Here is an 18,589-nt window from a genome sequence, read left to right on the forward strand (position 1 = left end):
CAATATGTTCTTTTATGTCCTTTTAGTATTGTTTAAGTTGTGTACGGGATTAGTCCCGAATTTTGTACTCTAAAGTATTAGATGGTTTGAGACATCATGTATAAAGTCTAGAAAGTCTTCCGCTTGCTATTATTATTATTTTAAATTATGAAATGTTTTCTTGGTAAAGAAAGTTTTAAATTCATTATGTTTTTAGTGTCTATGCGATGAATGAATGCTAAGAGGCTTGTATTAGACCTCTTCGAGGTCGAGTACGCCGGTTACGACTAGGGGGTGATCCCGGGTCGTGACAGTTGATGTCCGGACTATCCAAGGTAAAGGGGAACTCTCACATAGTAGAGTCCGGGTTTTCCCAAAATTAGGTATCATGAGATGAAGCCTTCACCTAGTGGAGTTTGGGTTTCTAGTAGCAATCTCTGTATCCAATGAACTAAGACATACTTGAAGAAGTATCTCGAAGTGTTCAAAAGCATTAATGAACTAAGACATGATCAAAGAAGCATCTCATAGAGTTCAAGGTAATCATGAACTAAGACATGCTTCAAGAAGCATCTCCTAGAGTTCAAGAGCAATAATGAACTAAGATGTACTTAATGAAGTATCTCATAATGTTAAAAATAAAAATGAACTTAGACTTGCTTAAGGAAGTATCTCATAGGGTTCAAATTAATGAGGAACCAAGATATGCTTAGTGAAGTGTCTCATAGTGTTTTAAGGTTTTATAAGAGGGAATAGTCTCCAACCAAGAAGTATGAGTATGATGACCTAAATGAGTACTTAGTATGAGTAGTATTATGGGGTCTTAACTATGCATTGCACAAGTATGACTTAAGGTTACCTAAGAAGTTTCTCCTATGTTAAGAGGATTTGAGTATGGACTATGCTTATGAATATGTGGTATTTCCTATGTTATTGGATTATGCCTTTATGTTGACTTATGCTCATATTATGCCTATGTTGGAGATTATGCTTATGATTATGTTATTGTCTCTTATGCTTATGACTTATGTTTTATGTTGGCTAAACCTTGTTTTATATTCTTATGATGTTATGCTAGCTAACATATTTAGTACATTTTGTACTAAGCATACTCTTGCCTACATTCTCATCAAATGTAGGGTCCGGCGATCTTGAGTTCCATCTTTGAGGCTAGGTTGCTAATACTGCAAAGGAGTTGAAGATTTGGTGAGTCTTCATAGCATCGAGGATAAAAGCCACCGTTACCTTTATGTCTTTGTTTTATGTTTTAGACTTTTTGTATGGGCTGCATCCCAAGAGTTATTCAAGTTGTATTAGATGGTTTGAGACAAAGTGTTAAAAATTTCCGCTTGCTTTTATAAAAGACTTCGATTGTAAAGAAAAGTTTAAGAATTTCCGCATCATTTCTATTTACTTTATGTTATGATATGCTAAGTGGCTTGTGTTAGGCCTTTCGGGGTCTAGTACGCCATGTTACGTCTAGGGTGTACCCCTGGGTCGTGACACTAAAATTACAGTAAGCCGTCCTAGGAGACATACCACTTTGGAGGTGGGGGAGGGACTTTGGCGAGGCGCCGACTGGAACGGCGAGCCTGACTTGGCTCGCCTAAAATTACAGAATGCAGGTCATCAGGGATCAAGCCAAAAGGCGAGGAGATTCCACTTGGCGGATCGCCAAGTCGACTCGGCGGATCGCCTAGTCGACTAAAAGTGAGTACTTTCCCTTTTCTAAATCTGGGATGTTACATGCATATACATGACATGATAAAACGTTACATGATAAAACATGATATGATAACATGATAACTCCGAAAACATGATAATGCAATAACCAAGTAAACATAACATGAATCTGATCATATGACTTCATAAAACATAATACATGGTCACTCATTCTTCTTTAAATCATAATCATAATTATTATATGTGTGATAATAATATGATTATGTGGGAGATACCGTTAACCGATATAAATCATGTGAGATATAACATGAATTTCAATGTACTTCTCCAACAGAAAAGAGAGTGTCCTACTTGTCAAGGTAAGGACATTAATTATGAGCTCAGGTGAATCCACTAGCTAAAGTCCAATCATGACATAACCTACGGGGGCACATATTTTCGGACCTAGGTAAACGCCACTAGTCCAACTTGGTGCTAAATAACTCCCAACGGAAAACATGCATAATCATACTCATATTCATAATCATAATCTTTGAAATGATAAAATATAGTGAATCATTCATACAGAGTCTCACAGTCATAAGAATAACTCCTTTAAAATTATGATCTTATAACATACTTATAAGAGACTTTAATCAAACGCATCTAAATCATGATATTCATTCATAGTGAGAGGTATTTCAATTGAAAGCCTCATATTTCATATAAACTTGATGATACTTTATTTGAAAGCATCCTTGATTCATAAAATCTTTCATATCATAATGCATGCATATCAACATAACTTAATTCATGATGATAAAATACTTGCATAGCATGAGTTCATTAAAATATCGTTGAAAACATTGAGTTTTAATCAAATCATGCATAATAAGATCAATCATGATGAATAAAATTAAAATCAATTGAACCCATAAGAAAATCGTGAAACTCTAGAATTTGGATAAGAATCATAAATAAGATTTTGAAGAAAAACTCTAGAATTTGGGTAAGAATCATAAATAAGAATTTGAGGTTTCTTGGGACTCAAAGGGTGGAGAAGAACTATATATTAGTGTTACATGTTGTATTCAGTCACAATTCAATTGAATTAATATCAAAAACCACATGTAAGGTTATCAATATGTTGCGACATATGACCTATCTGTGATAATTTCAACACAAAATTGACCATATGATTCAACAAAGTATACATATGTTGCCACATATGTCAATTTAATGAAGGTATTAATTGATAAATTAAGTAATTAAAAAGTCATATTAGACCATATGTTGCAATATGTAAGTCATATGTTTCAAAATTGAGCATATGGACCAACACATTGAGCAATATATTAAAACTTTTTGTCACTTCAGTGAGCATATGGACCAACAAAATATACATATGTTGCCACAGATGCCAAATAACTATATAATAAGGAAAAATAACAGAACTGATGGAATAGAAAAAAAATAACAGAACAACAGAATATAGGGATATACATACATTAATATGCCAAGCAAAACAAACAAACTTCATCGTCAAAAATTTAACTATATCTAAATTCAGTTCTACAAAATTTAACTACATAACAAAACTGATGCAATAGGTTCATTGTCCAACAATGAGTGTATGACGCAAAAAATTAACTACATAATCTAGTTCTAAATCACAGCTACATAATTCACAACAAATATCATCTTCATCGTCATTTCCCTTGGGCCAGCCTTTCTTGCGAAGGTTTTGCTCATGTTGATGAATAGTGCAACAAATGGGTCCTTGTCCCAAAACATAAGGTTTCACCCACATTCTACCTAAAACTTGTCGTAAATTATGTCGACATGTCCTGATTTTTGGTGGCTCCATTTATTTCATGTTGGCATTGAACATTAAGTCTTCTTGCATGGATTCACCGCCCTTGAAGATTGAAATTATGGCAAGGGCATATGATGAACCAATGTGGCCTATGTCTGTTGCATGTGTAAGTTATATGTTACAATATATGACTATTTTGTTGCGATAGATAAATCATATGTTACAACATGTAAGTCATATGTTGCGAGATGTAAGTCATTTGGTTCAACATGTGATTTACCTATCACAACATGTTAGTCATATGTTCCAACATATACCTTTTTTTGTTGTGATTGATAAATCATATGTTGCAACATGTAAGTCATATGTTGCGAGATGTAAGTCATATGTTACGATATTTGATTTACATATGACATTTCTGTTGTAACATAAGACTATCATCTGTTCCAATATCTTAGTTATTCAACACGAGTCAACTATTGCAACATATATAACCATCAATTGGAAATGCGAATGTAAATTATTGAAAAAAATGCAGGTATATCCAGATGATGAATAATTCAAAGAACTATTAATTTTACTTACCAAACAATGGTGTGTAAATACAAGCACTTATGAAGTAATGACAATTGATATAGAACGAAATCTGGTCCACTGATTAGCTAAATCTGATTCAAGAAGAAGAAGCACAAGGAATAGCAGTCAAGAACAACAATGTACGAACAAGAAGAAGAAGAAGAAAAAGATGAAGAGAACTGAAAGAAAGCAATCAAGAACGAACAAGAAGAAGAAAAAGAGAACAAGTAACCGGCAGGGGTAGGTATGGGGATTTTGCAGTTTTTATTTCCCCTTTTGGATCCCTGATTTCCCTCCATTTTTGGTTAAATTAGGTTTTAGTCTTTTACCCTTTTACCCTTCATTTAATACAATGGACCAAACTGTCAACTTAAAAAGTTGTAGGCAACTCCCACACATGCCTTATAAATCCTTAATCCTTAATTACATAATTGTCACCTACACTCAATTAAAACAACTTGTGTCACCACCATTTACTTTTGAAACTTTAATGTCACCCTAAATTCAAAATCCCCAGTAAGTTGATGTCATGATGTAGACATCGAAATTTTGTAGCACTCTACAAGACGAGTTCTATTTCAGTTAGGGTTTTTGGAGGCAATTCTACTCTAAACCCTAACTCATATCTATATAAAGGGTAACATAGACATCTCAAATATTCATAAATTCATGAGATATTCATAAAGAGATCAAGATGTGTCCTCATGCGTTCGAGAAATATGCTACTAACAACTCTCGAATTAGAGAAAAAATACAGAGAGACGAATCAAGGAAGCAAAAATATGCTACTAACAACCCTTGAATCAAAAAGAAAATACAGAGAGAAGAATCAACGAAGAATCACATAGGAAACACAGAGAGAAGAATCAAGGAAGCAATGCTTGCCTAGCCACCATCACACAAGGAAGGAACAAATTTGTACCCACAATGTTTACTAATAAAATTAGGTTCTTCGTATTTTATTTGTAATTGCAATCTATTTTTTATCACTTGTAAAATTAGTTGCAAACAAATGGTCTCTTAGCTAGCGTTTAGCCACAAATTTCTAAATATTTTTGACAAGTCATTTTTGGGTGAAGTTTCACCATGCGTTTGACAAATCATTTTCTTTACGAATCCCAAATTCCTAAGAACACAACCGAGTACAATATCTCTGAGAAAATTAAAACAACTTTTAAGTGGATATGATTCAGTAGAAGAGATTTTGTCACAACAGTCATCAATCTCAGCACCAACTATAAGAAACAGAAACAACTCTATACTCGAAGCCATTAGCGGCCTACTAACAACTGACTGCTTATTGTTTGAGGATGTACTAATTACAAGTGCATGAGGTACAAAAGGCATTTCCTAACACTCACCTTTTACTACCGTCTTACCAAGAAATTTCTACAAGCATGATAAAAGATCGAAGCATGTTTTGATCAATGATCAGTAGTGTTTACACAATCGTCTATGTCATTTAATCATCATCCTCACTAATCAAACAAAACGAGAATGGGGAAAACTTGTATCCGTCTCCCTCATAGAACTTGTTCTGGAATTCTACCCAATGAAGACGCAAAGCATGTAAGAATGCACTTAGAGTTTCCATCACAAGTAGCACACCGACAGTAGCAAATATAAATACCACTATGCCAATGATAAGTATGATGAGATTATTGTACCTGTAAGAAAACATAGGATACACTAGATGTCAGGTCAAGGAAATGGTCTCTTGCTCAAAGAGAAAACAAGGATAATAAACTCTCCAGTTCACAGTTATGGGCAAACAAGGAAAAACCTTACCCCATTGCGAGAAGCAGAACTTTGTCATAGAACACACTTGACAGTTCTGAATGTGCCAAACTGCACAGAAACAGAAACATAAAAATCATATACCTTGATAAAAAGAACAAATCTTTAATTACTAGTTAAGGACTAAACATAGGTAACATGAGAACCCTTAGATGATCACCTTCGGGCTACATATATGTATTCTCAACAGCTTCTATCAAATACAATGATCTCCTCTAGACTCGTATGCTCTACAGCTAACAGCTTACAGCTAAAACTTGAAAGCAAACTGAGAAAAACTGTCAAACTTATTCAAAACATCCAGACTGCTATAAGATCAATCATGATTCATGACCTTCAAAGGGCACATCAAATTATCATCAATCAATCAATAACTCCTCGACCCCCACACTAATTGGATCAATTATATGAATCTGCTATACCATTCTGCTCTATTAGCATCTATTCAACTCATATACTAAATAATCTGTCTTTATAGGCAAATTAAACATTCTCTAAAACTGGCACCTATCCCCACACTAACATATAGGCTGTGACCAAACAAAAAAAATACCCATGTCAAGCACCTAACCTAATGAAACTATAACAACCAAAATTAGTATGGACTATGAATCCTTGTGTTCCATGCTACGTGTATCCTGAGCAGCTTCTATGATATAGAATTATCTTTCACAGGCATTTGCTTTACAGCTAAAAATGGATAGCAGAATAGATATCCTGACCAGCTTCTCTCATATAAAATGATTTCTTACAGGCTGATTTGGTTTACAACTGAGTGTTGATAGCGAATTGAGAAATGTCAAACTCATTGAGATCAAGCCTACAGGATCAATCCAACCGTCATAAATCAGACTTCTTCTTGAAGCTTATTTCATAACTCTTGAATAGATGTGTCAACAGAAGAATGGTTCAAATAGAAGAGTCAATTATTTTACCTAGCGTCCAGAGGATTTAAAGATGCCAAACTGTTCAAGCTTCTCAAAGCATTATTGACAAAAGTTGAAGATCTATCATTCAATCATTCTGGTTTAGCTCCTTTCGAAGCATACACAGACGTTTGCAACACAAAAAATAAATAAATCAGATGAAATGATTCTCTCCATTACTTTTGCTTGTATCAGTCATACAAAATCAAAGTTTATCAGTAAAACTTTCATCCCTGTTAATCTGAACTTTGACTACTTTCTAGAGTAAATACTGATCAAACATGCAGTCATTGACTAATTGTGTACTAGTCTTTTGAACATCTAACTTCAAAACCGAATACTTATCAACAGAGGTGAGTTTGTACTTTATACATTTGCAAGACAGGAGCAGTTATCAACTTGATATATACGTTCATACTTCAAACTTCAAAGCTGGTAGATACACACCTGAGGGCCCATAGACGCAGGTATGAAGCTGTATTAGAGACTGCTCCAAGTACAAATTCTATTGTATGTATGAGCTGATGTACAAAAACTTCACTGAAATCAAATTCTTCATGTCCATGTGAATGATCGTGTGTCTCCAACTCAAACGAGTCATCAGTGCTTTCAAGCATTGCATACAATTGACCTCGATGCCTCTGGAAATTCATGATGTGATAATGAATAAAAGTTCATGGAAGAAGAAGAGCAATACTGGAGAAAATAAGTACCGCCAAATTTTTGGATGAATTTATAGAGTTTAGACATACTTCCTCGTGTTGTTTCTTTAGAAGAAATGGCTTTGGAAATAACATCCATGGAACGGCAACAAGTGCAAGTGATACGAACAAAAGCTGGATCAGAAGAGAAGATAACAGATATTAGAGATGGCCTCTTCTGTAGCATGTTAGATGTATTTATAATTTAAGAAAAATGAAACCTGGAGGTATTTTTGCCCAGGAAAAAGCTGGTTCTCGCCCAAATCATCAGTAGGGCTTAGAAACATGTATATCATTACGTGGTACAGATCAGCTTGAGAACCAGTGCACCATTTGACAATAATAAGAAGTGAAAGATAGCCAAAGAGGCTGTTCAGAAATATTATCTGGGGGACAAACTGATGCCTGAAAAATACATGATAATAAGTATAATTGCAGAGTGGCACACTAAATTCCAATAGCTCATGAATACTTTACACACATTCAAGGGTAGAGATTAACAAGAACTGAAAATGTTGACACAATAGAGGCAAAATGTTATTTATAACTGTGAAATGTCCCGAGACACAACCAAGGAAAGAGGCATGTAATCTGGCTTACCAGACATTCACGTTATTTTGAAAAAACTTTGCGTTGAAATAGCTTAAAATGATTCCAAGATTCATCTGAGCTACACCTAGTAGAATTGACATCTTCATCTTCAAAGAATTCAGAAATGGTAATTCGCTGCGTGAACCATGCCACTTAGGATCCACACCAAATGGATAGGCATCGCGGACCTTGATCAAACCTGTTATAGTGGCATCCCTTCAACAAAAATAACTGGTTCAAGGATTGGAATTGGAGCAATGAAGAAAACAATGAGAGCCTGAACTACTACTTCAGGACCTACCTGCAGGAAGGATCGTGACAACCATAAGCTGATTGCCCAAATATTTCAAAGGGGACAGAAAAAAATTCGTTATATATGAATCCTGTATATATTGAAAACAGAGCCATCATCATAATAATGTAGCGACCGCCAAAAGTCATCTCCATGATGTCGCCAAGCTTCTGTTGAGATAAATCAAATTGAATGAGCCTACAATGCTCATAAAACTTATTAACTGAATACAAAGTCTATAAAACATGATTTATCAGTGATGCCAAGTCAACGATGCACAACTAGCTCTTAATCTTTCCTGAGCAAAACATAATTTTCCAATAAATTAGCAATCAAAGATGGTACAAATAGGGACAAAGAACTGTAAAGACAGATGCATATAACAGCTGGATATTTTTCAGAAAAGAACTTCGGCACTGACCTGACCAGAGAGCTTCCTCTCCTGTAAGATGAAATATAATGTCGCAAGAAACAAGCATATACCATGTCCCCAGTCTCCAAACATGACAGCAAAGAGGAATGGGAAAGTTACTACTGTGAAAACAGCAGGGTTAACTTCCTGATATTTTGCAATCCTATAATGAACCACAGACAAGAGGATCTCTAAGGAAGTGTAGATACCACAGTACTCCAGTCAAATAAATAGTTAAAAAAGCAAAATATTGTCCTGCAAGAGACCACTTAAAAACAACTTTCTCTCATGGTCATGGTAATAAAGATGAGGAAATCAAGTTGCTAGCACAAGAAATGTTGAAAACTGGATGTCATAACCTATGATGCTCTGTCACAAGGATAAGCAATCAGAGGAAACCAGTCAACAGTTGCTTCTGTGTGTTTATATTTAAATATGTTAAATCAGGAAAGAGACAAGAGAGAACTGTGATCTGTACACAGAAGGAAAGAAGTTAGTGGGTTGCGGGAGAATGCCAAACAGAGCAGTAAATTATTTTCACCGACATAAATGAAGAAGCAAAGTTCTTTCTGACAGTGAATGGCAACTATCAAAGATCACATAATGTTTTGTTACACATTATTCCTTCAATTTTACCCTTATATGAGCACATTGAATATTAGACTTAATTGTATATATGAGTAGATCATATATTGAGCAGATTTAACTGTCTGAAAATCAACCTGTATTGGTTTTAAAAATCGGTGTATTCAGACCTTTAGTTTTCTGGTTTTGTTGAAATTTTTAGGGACTCCGATGCTTTGAGGTGGGTTCAGATTTTTGCATAATGCATGAATTAACTCAGAGAAAATTTTATGTATTTTAAAATTATCTTTCCAAAGTAATAGCTCCCTAAGCAGTTTATGGCTGCACACTGAAAACCTGAAGCAATCACACCAGTATATGGAGGGAACGAAATTTGCAGAATTATAGTCCGCACAAACAACAAGAAATATCAAGTGTTTAATTGAGACCGAGCATCACAACTCAACTTTCAAGGAAGAAAATGTACTTCAATGAGTGGGTGTTCCTAACCTTAAATTCATTTTGAATTTCTTATCTAAGGATAAGTACTCACTTAGGATGTTAATCATGTATGTGGTTAGTTCAATCAGGAAAAATATCAAACAAAGTTACCTACTCTTAACGGGCAAACCGAGCCCCTTTATTCTGAATTAAAGAATTCAAAATCAATCAAATCTACTATTACTCACCCATATGCATCAACAATTTCTTGGAAGGCAGATGTAAATTTGTTTGTACGGAAATATGTAGGTGGCAATTCTGTGGTATGCAAGACCTGGAATATGGCCCCAACTTGTGAGTTACCATCCAAAGTTGCTCGATGCAATGCATTTTGTATCTGCAAACGTCCAAAGGAAGTATGTTTGACATTAGAAATTACATAATGAACACAAAACACAAAAGTAAATTATATCAAAAGGTGGGTGCACTGCACCTGGCTGGTGGCATAAACTGGACACCAGCCCTCACCCACAAGGCACTTCTTTGTCACATCAAAACTGAGCATATTTAGTGTATGGAAAATGAACTTCTCCTGCTTCACCTTCACAAGTAGAAACGGATGCAATTCAGAGACAATGCAACTCTTGTACACACATCCAACCAACAAATTTGACCAGTTGAGTAATAAAAAAGTGTGGTTCCATTAAACTAATAGATGGCTAAGAGAAACATAAAACTTACCAGAAGGTTCCATTGGTCAAATTCATAACCAATGGTCTGTAAGAGATTTGCCCGGTGTAGCTGTCCGATGTCTACGGTGGTCTTCAACTCTGAAAGTTTTCCAGATACCTATGAGTAAAAATAGGGAAACAACTTGGTAAATTCAACAGAAATGCCAAGGTATATACCTTGACAAAGAATAGCTGCACATCTGGAGTAACATGTTATGGCAGAAATCCAATTTTTTTTTCAAACGACTGCTACTCGGAAAAGTTAACTGGTATAGAGAGAAAGTACATGAATCATTTCCTTAACTTGCATCAATAGCTGATACGGTTCACTATTAGGTTACAGGCTTATAGCAAACTGACAGGTGAGTTATGCAAGGATGAAGAATAGTCTTTTTCAAGATTAAGGATAAGTAGAGAAATATCTTTTGAATTGTGAACTAAAAGATCAAGTACTATAGGGTAGTAAAACCATTCTAACAGATATATCAGAAATCCAAATGGATTTAATCCTGTTGAGTCTCATGTTCAAAATATTTGTCATCAATAGCATATATAAAAGTTTGATAAGACAAATTTGATGAAAATAACCTTCTAATATATTATATAAAAGTTTGATAAGACAAATTTGATGAAAATAACCTTCTAATATATTATATAAAAGTTTGATAAGACAAATTTGATGAAAATAACCTTCTAATATATTATATAAAAGTTTGATAAGACAAATTTGATGAAAATAACCTTCTAATATATTATATAAAAGTTTGATAAGACAAATTTGATGAAAATAACCTTCTAATATATTATATAAAAGTTTGATAAGACAAATTTGATGAAAATAACCTTCTAATATATTATATAAAAGTTTGATAAGACAAATTTGATGAAAATAACCTTCTAATATATTATATAAAAGTTTGATAAGACAAATTTGATGAAAATAACCTTCTAATATATTATATAAAAGTTTGATAAGACAAATTTGATGAAAATAACCTTCTAATATATTATATAAAAGTTTGATAAGACAAATTTGATGAAAATAACCTTCTAATATATTATATAAAAGTTTGATAAGACAAATTTGATGAAAATAACCTTCTAATATATTATATAAAAGTTTGATAAGACAAATTTGATGAAAATAACCTTCTAATATATTTGAGATCAGGGTATAAAAACTTAAACTAAATTTATGTTTGGTACTTTTAGATATTGCTTAAAGGAGATAATCATATGCGACGAGTAACACTTATATAAGCAAGAATTCTTTTCTTTAACTGATATATAAGCAAGAACTGATTTAAGAGTTCAATAACTAGCAAACTGCACCAATCATACGGTTACGTTGAAGTCCATCCACTCCAAGCATACACAACTAAACCCAAAAGGTAATTTTGTGGCATACCTCCGTTATCATCTCAAACTGTCTGCCTATGTCATCAGTGAATGGATACCGATTTGCTCCAAATGCATCGCAAATTTTTAATATCTTGTTCTTCGTCCTTTCTCCAGAGTAAAAGATAACAAACACATTTTTTTCAACCTAAAAACAAAAATTAATTAGCTCAGAGCACTTTAGGGATATGATTATCTTGGATCTCAATGAAAAAGAAATACACCCAACATGAAAGATAGGGAGATATCAGATACACAATTTGGTGTCCTTGTATCCTTCTCCCTCCCAAGGAGGATTCAGTAGTGAACTTTATACTCCAAACATCATAGCACTTATATCTTCTAAAATGAAATAGCTGGAAATAAAAACTATGAAACCCCAAATCTAAGCATCCAATTCTCAAAGCACAATAACTTTATGCACATGTTGTTCGGACTCTTCAAAAATGTCAGTGTGTGCATGTCGGATTCTCCGAAAGTAGTGCAATTTTGGAGAATTTGACATGGGTGCAGCATCAAAAGTGAAGAGACTACACAACTTAGATTTAAGCATCATATGAGCCCCTCTCTATTTTCAATAAGTGAAGTACTGGAGTTAACCTCGCTGCCTGACAATGGATCCGTCACAGGATTTTTCACAACCACTTGCTTTAAAAATACATTTCCTCTGGTTGCACGAAAAAGAAACCTTTCAAAAGCCATAGATTTCTCTCTAGCAACAAGCCCACTGACAAATCCCAGCTTAACTTGTTTTGAAGGATCAGCAAAGGCTTCCTGTGTGAAAAGCAAACAAAGTATATCAATTTACAACTACAGTACCTCTACCAGAAAAATACAACACCACCAATATAGCAGTACCTGCTCTAACAACAGAGGACTATCAATTGATCTCTCGCTATGCATGTGCTCCTCCAGTTCTTTCTGTTGAGCTGTAGCACTGTTTTGAGCTGAATGGAAGAACTCACCAGCCTGATGGAACAAAAACAGCTTGTATTTAAAACATCTCTAGTATAAAAGAACATAATGCTAGCCAAGCAGATACATTGTGCCAGATAGTTCTATGCCAGAGATACTTAGCATCAATGTAGCCTCACCTTCTGCAGAACAAGCTTATACTCGAGAAGCTCATTGTAAGAACGTTGAAGCTTTTCAGTATTAGTATTCATCTCTGCTAAATCAGCTTCGAGTTCACCAAGTTTGACCTTTCCATTTCCATTTTTTTTTTAAAAAAAAACATGGCAACAATCAGAATCATGGTAACAGTGACAATAAAAGTGATATAGAGAAAATAGCATTCCATGGTGAGCCTTAAATACAAATAGATAAAATAAGCAGACCTCCAATTCATCCAGATTTATATTTTGGCACATTGTGGTCCTTGTTGAAGGAGTAATCCCTGCCTTCGTCATTTGTTCCTTTAAAAAGCGAAGTTTACGTGCCATTTCTCCACATCTTTTAATCTGTGAAAGTAAACCCACGCATAAGTTAACTGAGAATATGTAAATAGAAAGTGAGTTGTATTGGTGCAAAGTTTATCTAAGCTGTGATGCTAGTGGTACTCAGGCAATGTATAAGAACTGAATGAGCATGTCTAGGAAATTGATCAAGTAGAAAGCCAGTGCTGATGAAATGCCTGGCCATTCTGGATTACTTCATTCAGACATTCAGATGAATCACAGAAAGAGGAAGACCACATCTGAATAACTTATAAAATCCTACAGGATACAGATGAAAAAGGTCATCTATGTGTACTATCAGATGAAAGTGGCTTGTTGCTTCCAATATGTTCTATCAAAAATAAAAATTAAATTAACCTGCTCTATTTTACCATGTTAATGACTTAGGAATCGTTTCGTTAGTGGACAAAATTACAGTGAGATTTTGATGCGAGGATTATAACACTGAGATTAATAATCCCTAGATTATTTAGCACTCCCTCCGTCCCATTTTATGTGGAACCTTTTGACTTGACACAGTGTTTAAGAAAAAAAGGAAGACTTTGGAAACTTGTGGTCTAAAACAATCCTTGGATAATTGTGTGGTTGAGATTCATTTAATCAAGGGTAAAAGGGGAATTTTAAAGTTAAATTGTTTCTAATTGTAGTAAGGTGATATTCTTTTTGGGATGGACCAAAAAGGAAAGGGTGCCACATAAAATGGGACGCAGGGATTAATAATGTTTTGTTTAGTTGATTGAGTTAAAAATGAGTATATGGTGTATAGTCAAAAAAGGGAAGCACGATGCACTGAAGCTCTTGCTATGCATGGGGTCCGAAGAAGGGCCGAACCACAAGGGTTTATTGTATGCAACCTCTCCTTGAATTTCAACAAGAGGTTATTTTTCCACCTAAGTTGCTCGGACTCGGATGCGGGTGTTCGATACAGTTGCGGATCTAGAGGTCGGATCCTTCATGATCTAATGTTTAAGATTCGGGGATATGGATCCATTTAATGGATACGGATTCGGGGATTTGGCTAAAAATAATTAAAATATCTAAAAATAGAGTTATAAAACCTAAATTATGAGATATTACGTGGAGAACTTGAGGAGAATCCTGGAAGGAGATTAAAGGAAAATGAGTGACATAGATATTTCTAAATATAAGGTATACCATTTTCTTCAATATCACTTTAGTTTTTGTATTGATTACATAAATCATTAAAACTGTCCAGACTTTCCCCATCGATTTTGGTCAAAGTACCCAAAATCGGTTGACCAAATCGGACACAGATCTTACACCCACACCCATGTCGTGTCGACACGGGTGCGGCACCAAAAGTGAAAAGTTCAAACAACTTAGATTTCCACGGCTTGAACATGTGACCTCTTGATCGGTCACATGGCAACAACTTAACCAATTACTCCAAAGCTCCCCTTCAGTAGATGGTGTATAATTGAAAATAAGTATTTGGTTTGTAACCCGAAAACTTTGAAAAACTTTTAGTTCTAATTTTAATCTTGGCTTTCTTAAAGGACTTTGGGAAAAGGACTTTGTGGAAAGAGTATTTGTCTTTTAATTGTTTTATCCCAGGATTACTTAACCTGACATTGTTATCCCACGTTGAATGTGGTATGAAAATGTGCCAAGATTATGGTCTAAAATAATCCAAGGATTAGTTAATCCCGAATGAAATATTTCAACCAAACACAGGATAAACTAATCCCACTTTTTTATTTTAGGATTACTTTCTTTATCCCTGATACAGAGCGACCCCTTAAAAGCTAAAGCCCCTAGACGAAGGGTGTAATCCAATGCATTGGTGGCCTCATTAGAAGGTTTATCCTTATATTATACAAGGAAAACATTATTAAGAAAATTCGAGCCAACAAATCCACTCCAAATAATTTGCAAATCTGGTTCAAATCAACGTGCTGCAATGACTATTACGGTTCCAATAGAAGATGCTAACCTAGTAATAAGCTAGAGACTGGATAACCTACAAATCAAATCACTAAAAGCCAGGGAGATGGTGCATCACAAACAGCCAACCAAAATTCCACTTCAGTCTTTGCCTTACAGTTGTTGAAAGTCTATGGCACTAATGCATGCATTAACTCTATAGAGACGAAAAAATGTCAGATAATAAACCAAATGGCATGATTAGTAATTACTCTTATTTGCCTTAGTAAGCTTGCGTGCCACTCAAAGGTAGAAGTGGCTTTAAGTGTGAAGCGCAATTGAAGAACATGCTTGAGTGAACAATGCACAAAATGAAGGAAGAAAATTACATTTTACAAGAAAAAATAATAGAAAATTTGAAAAAGAAATTGCAATTGAGCACATATATGAAATAAAGGCAATGTCTATCTAGTTCAAAATCCATCTATTTCTGAGTCTAGCAGAAGATGGTGTGTTAAGCTTACAATTCAAATTTGGCGTGTAGATTTGTTGCCGTACTAAATTTATAATTTCCTTTCCTATCGTTGACACATTCATCCATAAAATTTTATGAACAATAATATAAAGTTTTGACAACTATTTTTTCCTTTGATGTCGCCCTACACAAGTTTACTTTAGGTCCTATGTTTTCTAAAGAGTTTTTTCGTCATGTCAGAGGTTTATATGCTACTCGAAAATATAGAGAACAACTAAAAACTTTTATTTCTATTTTTCATTTTGTTTTGTGTAGTATTGGACTGAGATGCATTGAAATGGAGCAATATAATTTGGTGTTGTTTTGTCGTTCTCTACAAGAAGAAACACAGCCACATAATAATTAAATTCTTTAAACTACTTTACAATATGGTTGATTGGCTTGTTTTTATTGAGAGTATGCCTTACCACCTTCGTTGAAACGCCACCGAAGAGAAATTAAGCGTTTAACCTACATTGATAGTGATACAATTTGATAAAGAGTAACAGTGAAATGAAAGTATCAGAAAACGGCTGTAGATAGCCAAAATTTAACTAAACTTATACTTCAATTCCAAAATAAAATCAAAATGGTGTAAAAGAAGAACATAACAAGAATGATAAAACAAACCTGGGTTGCATATGTTCGCTGGAATGGGCTCTTTTCCACATTAAGCTGTAAAAAAGCATTATCAGGTGGAAATAATCATTCCTTTGTTCTAAGATTTTTCAGCAACAGATGACAGACCCAAAGAGAGTCTAGTGCATAATTAAGAAACATAAAATTCCACGAGAACTTGGTGATCTACCATCAGAAATCCAAGATCATCTTAAAAAGGAAAGCAGAAAGAAAGTAAAACCCCTTAGGAAACAGAACTGATGCAGTCATAAATTGTTCCTCCAAGACAAGCTGATTGGAAAAAAACATGCTTAGAATATAAAAAGCATAGTCACAGTTCCAGAAAGAATTGAAGCTGGCAATAGATTGATGCCTTCAAAAATAACTTGAAGGTGCACATAGGAGGCAAACTACAACAGTTTCTTCCCACAAAATTTTCTGAATTACTAGAAGGAATTAAAAGGGGATCTTTCACAGCCAACATTACAGAAGTTACTCTAAGAGAACCAAATTTGCCTACTAAGAATCCTGAAAAAAACAACTCACTCCATTTCAAAAGATTGACATCATCACTCTTTGAGGAACCAAACAATTTCCTACTATAAATTGTCATACATTTTTCCAAATATTTCTCATAACAAAAGAAAACAAATTTAAGCTATTTCTATGTATTTAAAAAAAAAACTAAATCTTAATTCTAAAAACTAAGGACCTTAGAGTTAAGACTGAAAATGAGATGTTTCATGCCTCAATAGGATTTGTAAGGATAGGCCTAGCTCATTGGTGGTCGACAATCCCGTTTTGTCTAGAAGGAGTTTACTCGATTTGGCTTTGAAGGCCATAGCACCTAGTAAGAGCTTGGAGATGCTTGAGATGGTATCATGCCAAGGCATTTGGATACTACATCACTGATTGAGACAGTCTAGGTTCTACTATTATTTCGCAAGTTCTAGTTAGGATTAGTAAGCTAAGGCCTAGAGCCCTTACTTGTACTCTTTACTCTGGGGTTTGTTTTATTTTTAATAAAAAAACCTAGCCAGAGGCACCCTACCTAGTGGATACACTTTAAAAAAGAAAGGAAGCGAGAGATAATTTGACTATCAGGTTGTGAGGGAGCTAAATGTGTTGAAGAGGGTTCAATTGAATCATCTACTATGGAAAATTAAATATTCACTTTTCTGAATTCCCTCGTTAGAATTACTAGCTCCACCACTGCTATAAGGGCCCCTAATCCCGTCATTCTTTAGAATACTGAACAATACAGTACAGCAAAGTCAACTGATCACATTGGTATGCAAAATCTCGTATCAAGTTCAGCCCTTTCAGCAATTAAAAAAAAGGCAATATCTAATTAAGTCAAAAGGAATAATCAGAATCAAATTCATAATTCATGAAGTATGTACATTCAAACTCGTATCCGACTCATCCTTCAGCTATGAAACATACGGCAAATTTGATATTCAAAACAAATGATAAAAAATCAAAGGTATATATATATATATATGAAAGATGTAGGGATATGTAAACATTTCATATTCATATGAATCAAATGGCTTGCTTGATGCTTACGTCTTTGAATTGGAAGAGACCAAGGTCACCGAGGTAAGAAACTGTACGATGAGCTGATTCCAACGGGATAATCAATTGCACCAACTGCATTGGTTCAGATCGTAAAAGATCCATCGTCGGACAACATCCTCCTCCGTCTACCATTGTTTGATTTTCTCAAAATGGTTGAGATTTTATGCAAATGTACTTTATGGAACGTATAATGTAGTTTGTTTATACAATTATTCCGATGAAATTACTGTCGGCGGAAATTCCACCGGCCGATCGATTTCTGATTTTAGCTTTCTCCGGTAGTCTTCTCCATTTGGTTATAAAGTCAGTCGTCAAAGAATCGAGATCTGCATTTCGAAAACCATTTAAATAGGAACTTCTAAACGGCAGCGTTCTAATACCGCGTTCAATTGTCCATTGTTTTAACTTTTGAGTTTAATTAGGATCTATTTAGTCATGCGATATGATTTTTTTGTGTTTTATATTTTCTAATAAACATAAGAATTTCATAAGTTGTAAAACTATTGAAATAACCTTAATTGTTTATTCAATCTTACCAAATAAATAAAAATTTATCTATCTTTAATTGATCAAACTTTAATTCAATAAAAAAAATTGAACATAAATTATAGTGTACTAGTCTTTAACCAACATTGTTACTTTAAATCAT

The 18,589-nt window shown here is 34.4% G+C and overlaps 1 protein-coding gene across 1 annotated transcript; it reads right to left on the reverse strand.

The window, feature by feature from the left end:
- Positions 1-5,187: 5,187 nt before the first annotated feature.
- On the reverse strand, positions 5,188-18,258 carry LOC102606458 (V-type proton ATPase subunit a2-like). The gene is made up of 18 exons (XM_006356694.2): positions 17,929-18,258; positions 16,372-16,416; positions 13,224-13,346; positions 12,981-13,088; positions 12,745-12,855; positions 12,487-12,660; positions 11,897-12,034; positions 10,499-10,606; positions 10,251-10,358; positions 10,006-10,154; positions 8,762-8,915; positions 8,350-8,510; positions 8,058-8,264; positions 7,679-7,862; positions 7,509-7,592; positions 7,204-7,397; positions 5,822-5,881; positions 5,188-5,700 (listed from the first exon to the last, which is right to left on the reverse strand). Exons 1-18 carry the CDS (start codon positions 18,070-18,072, stop codon positions 5,496-5,498), a joined length of 2,457 nt encoding a protein of 818 aa, XP_006356756.1. The 5' UTR covers positions 18,073-18,258; the 3' UTR covers positions 5,188-5,495.
- Between the last annotated feature and the right edge of the window lie 331 nt (positions 18,259-18,589).

This window comes from Solanum tuberosum, unplaced genomic scaffold (assembly GCF_000226075.1).
Source record: "Solanum tuberosum cultivar DM 1-3 516 R44 unplaced genomic scaffold, SolTub_3.0 scf00224, whole genome shotgun sequence".
Classification (NCBI taxonomy): domain Eukaryota; kingdom Viridiplantae; phylum Streptophyta; class Magnoliopsida; order Solanales; family Solanaceae; genus Solanum; species Solanum tuberosum.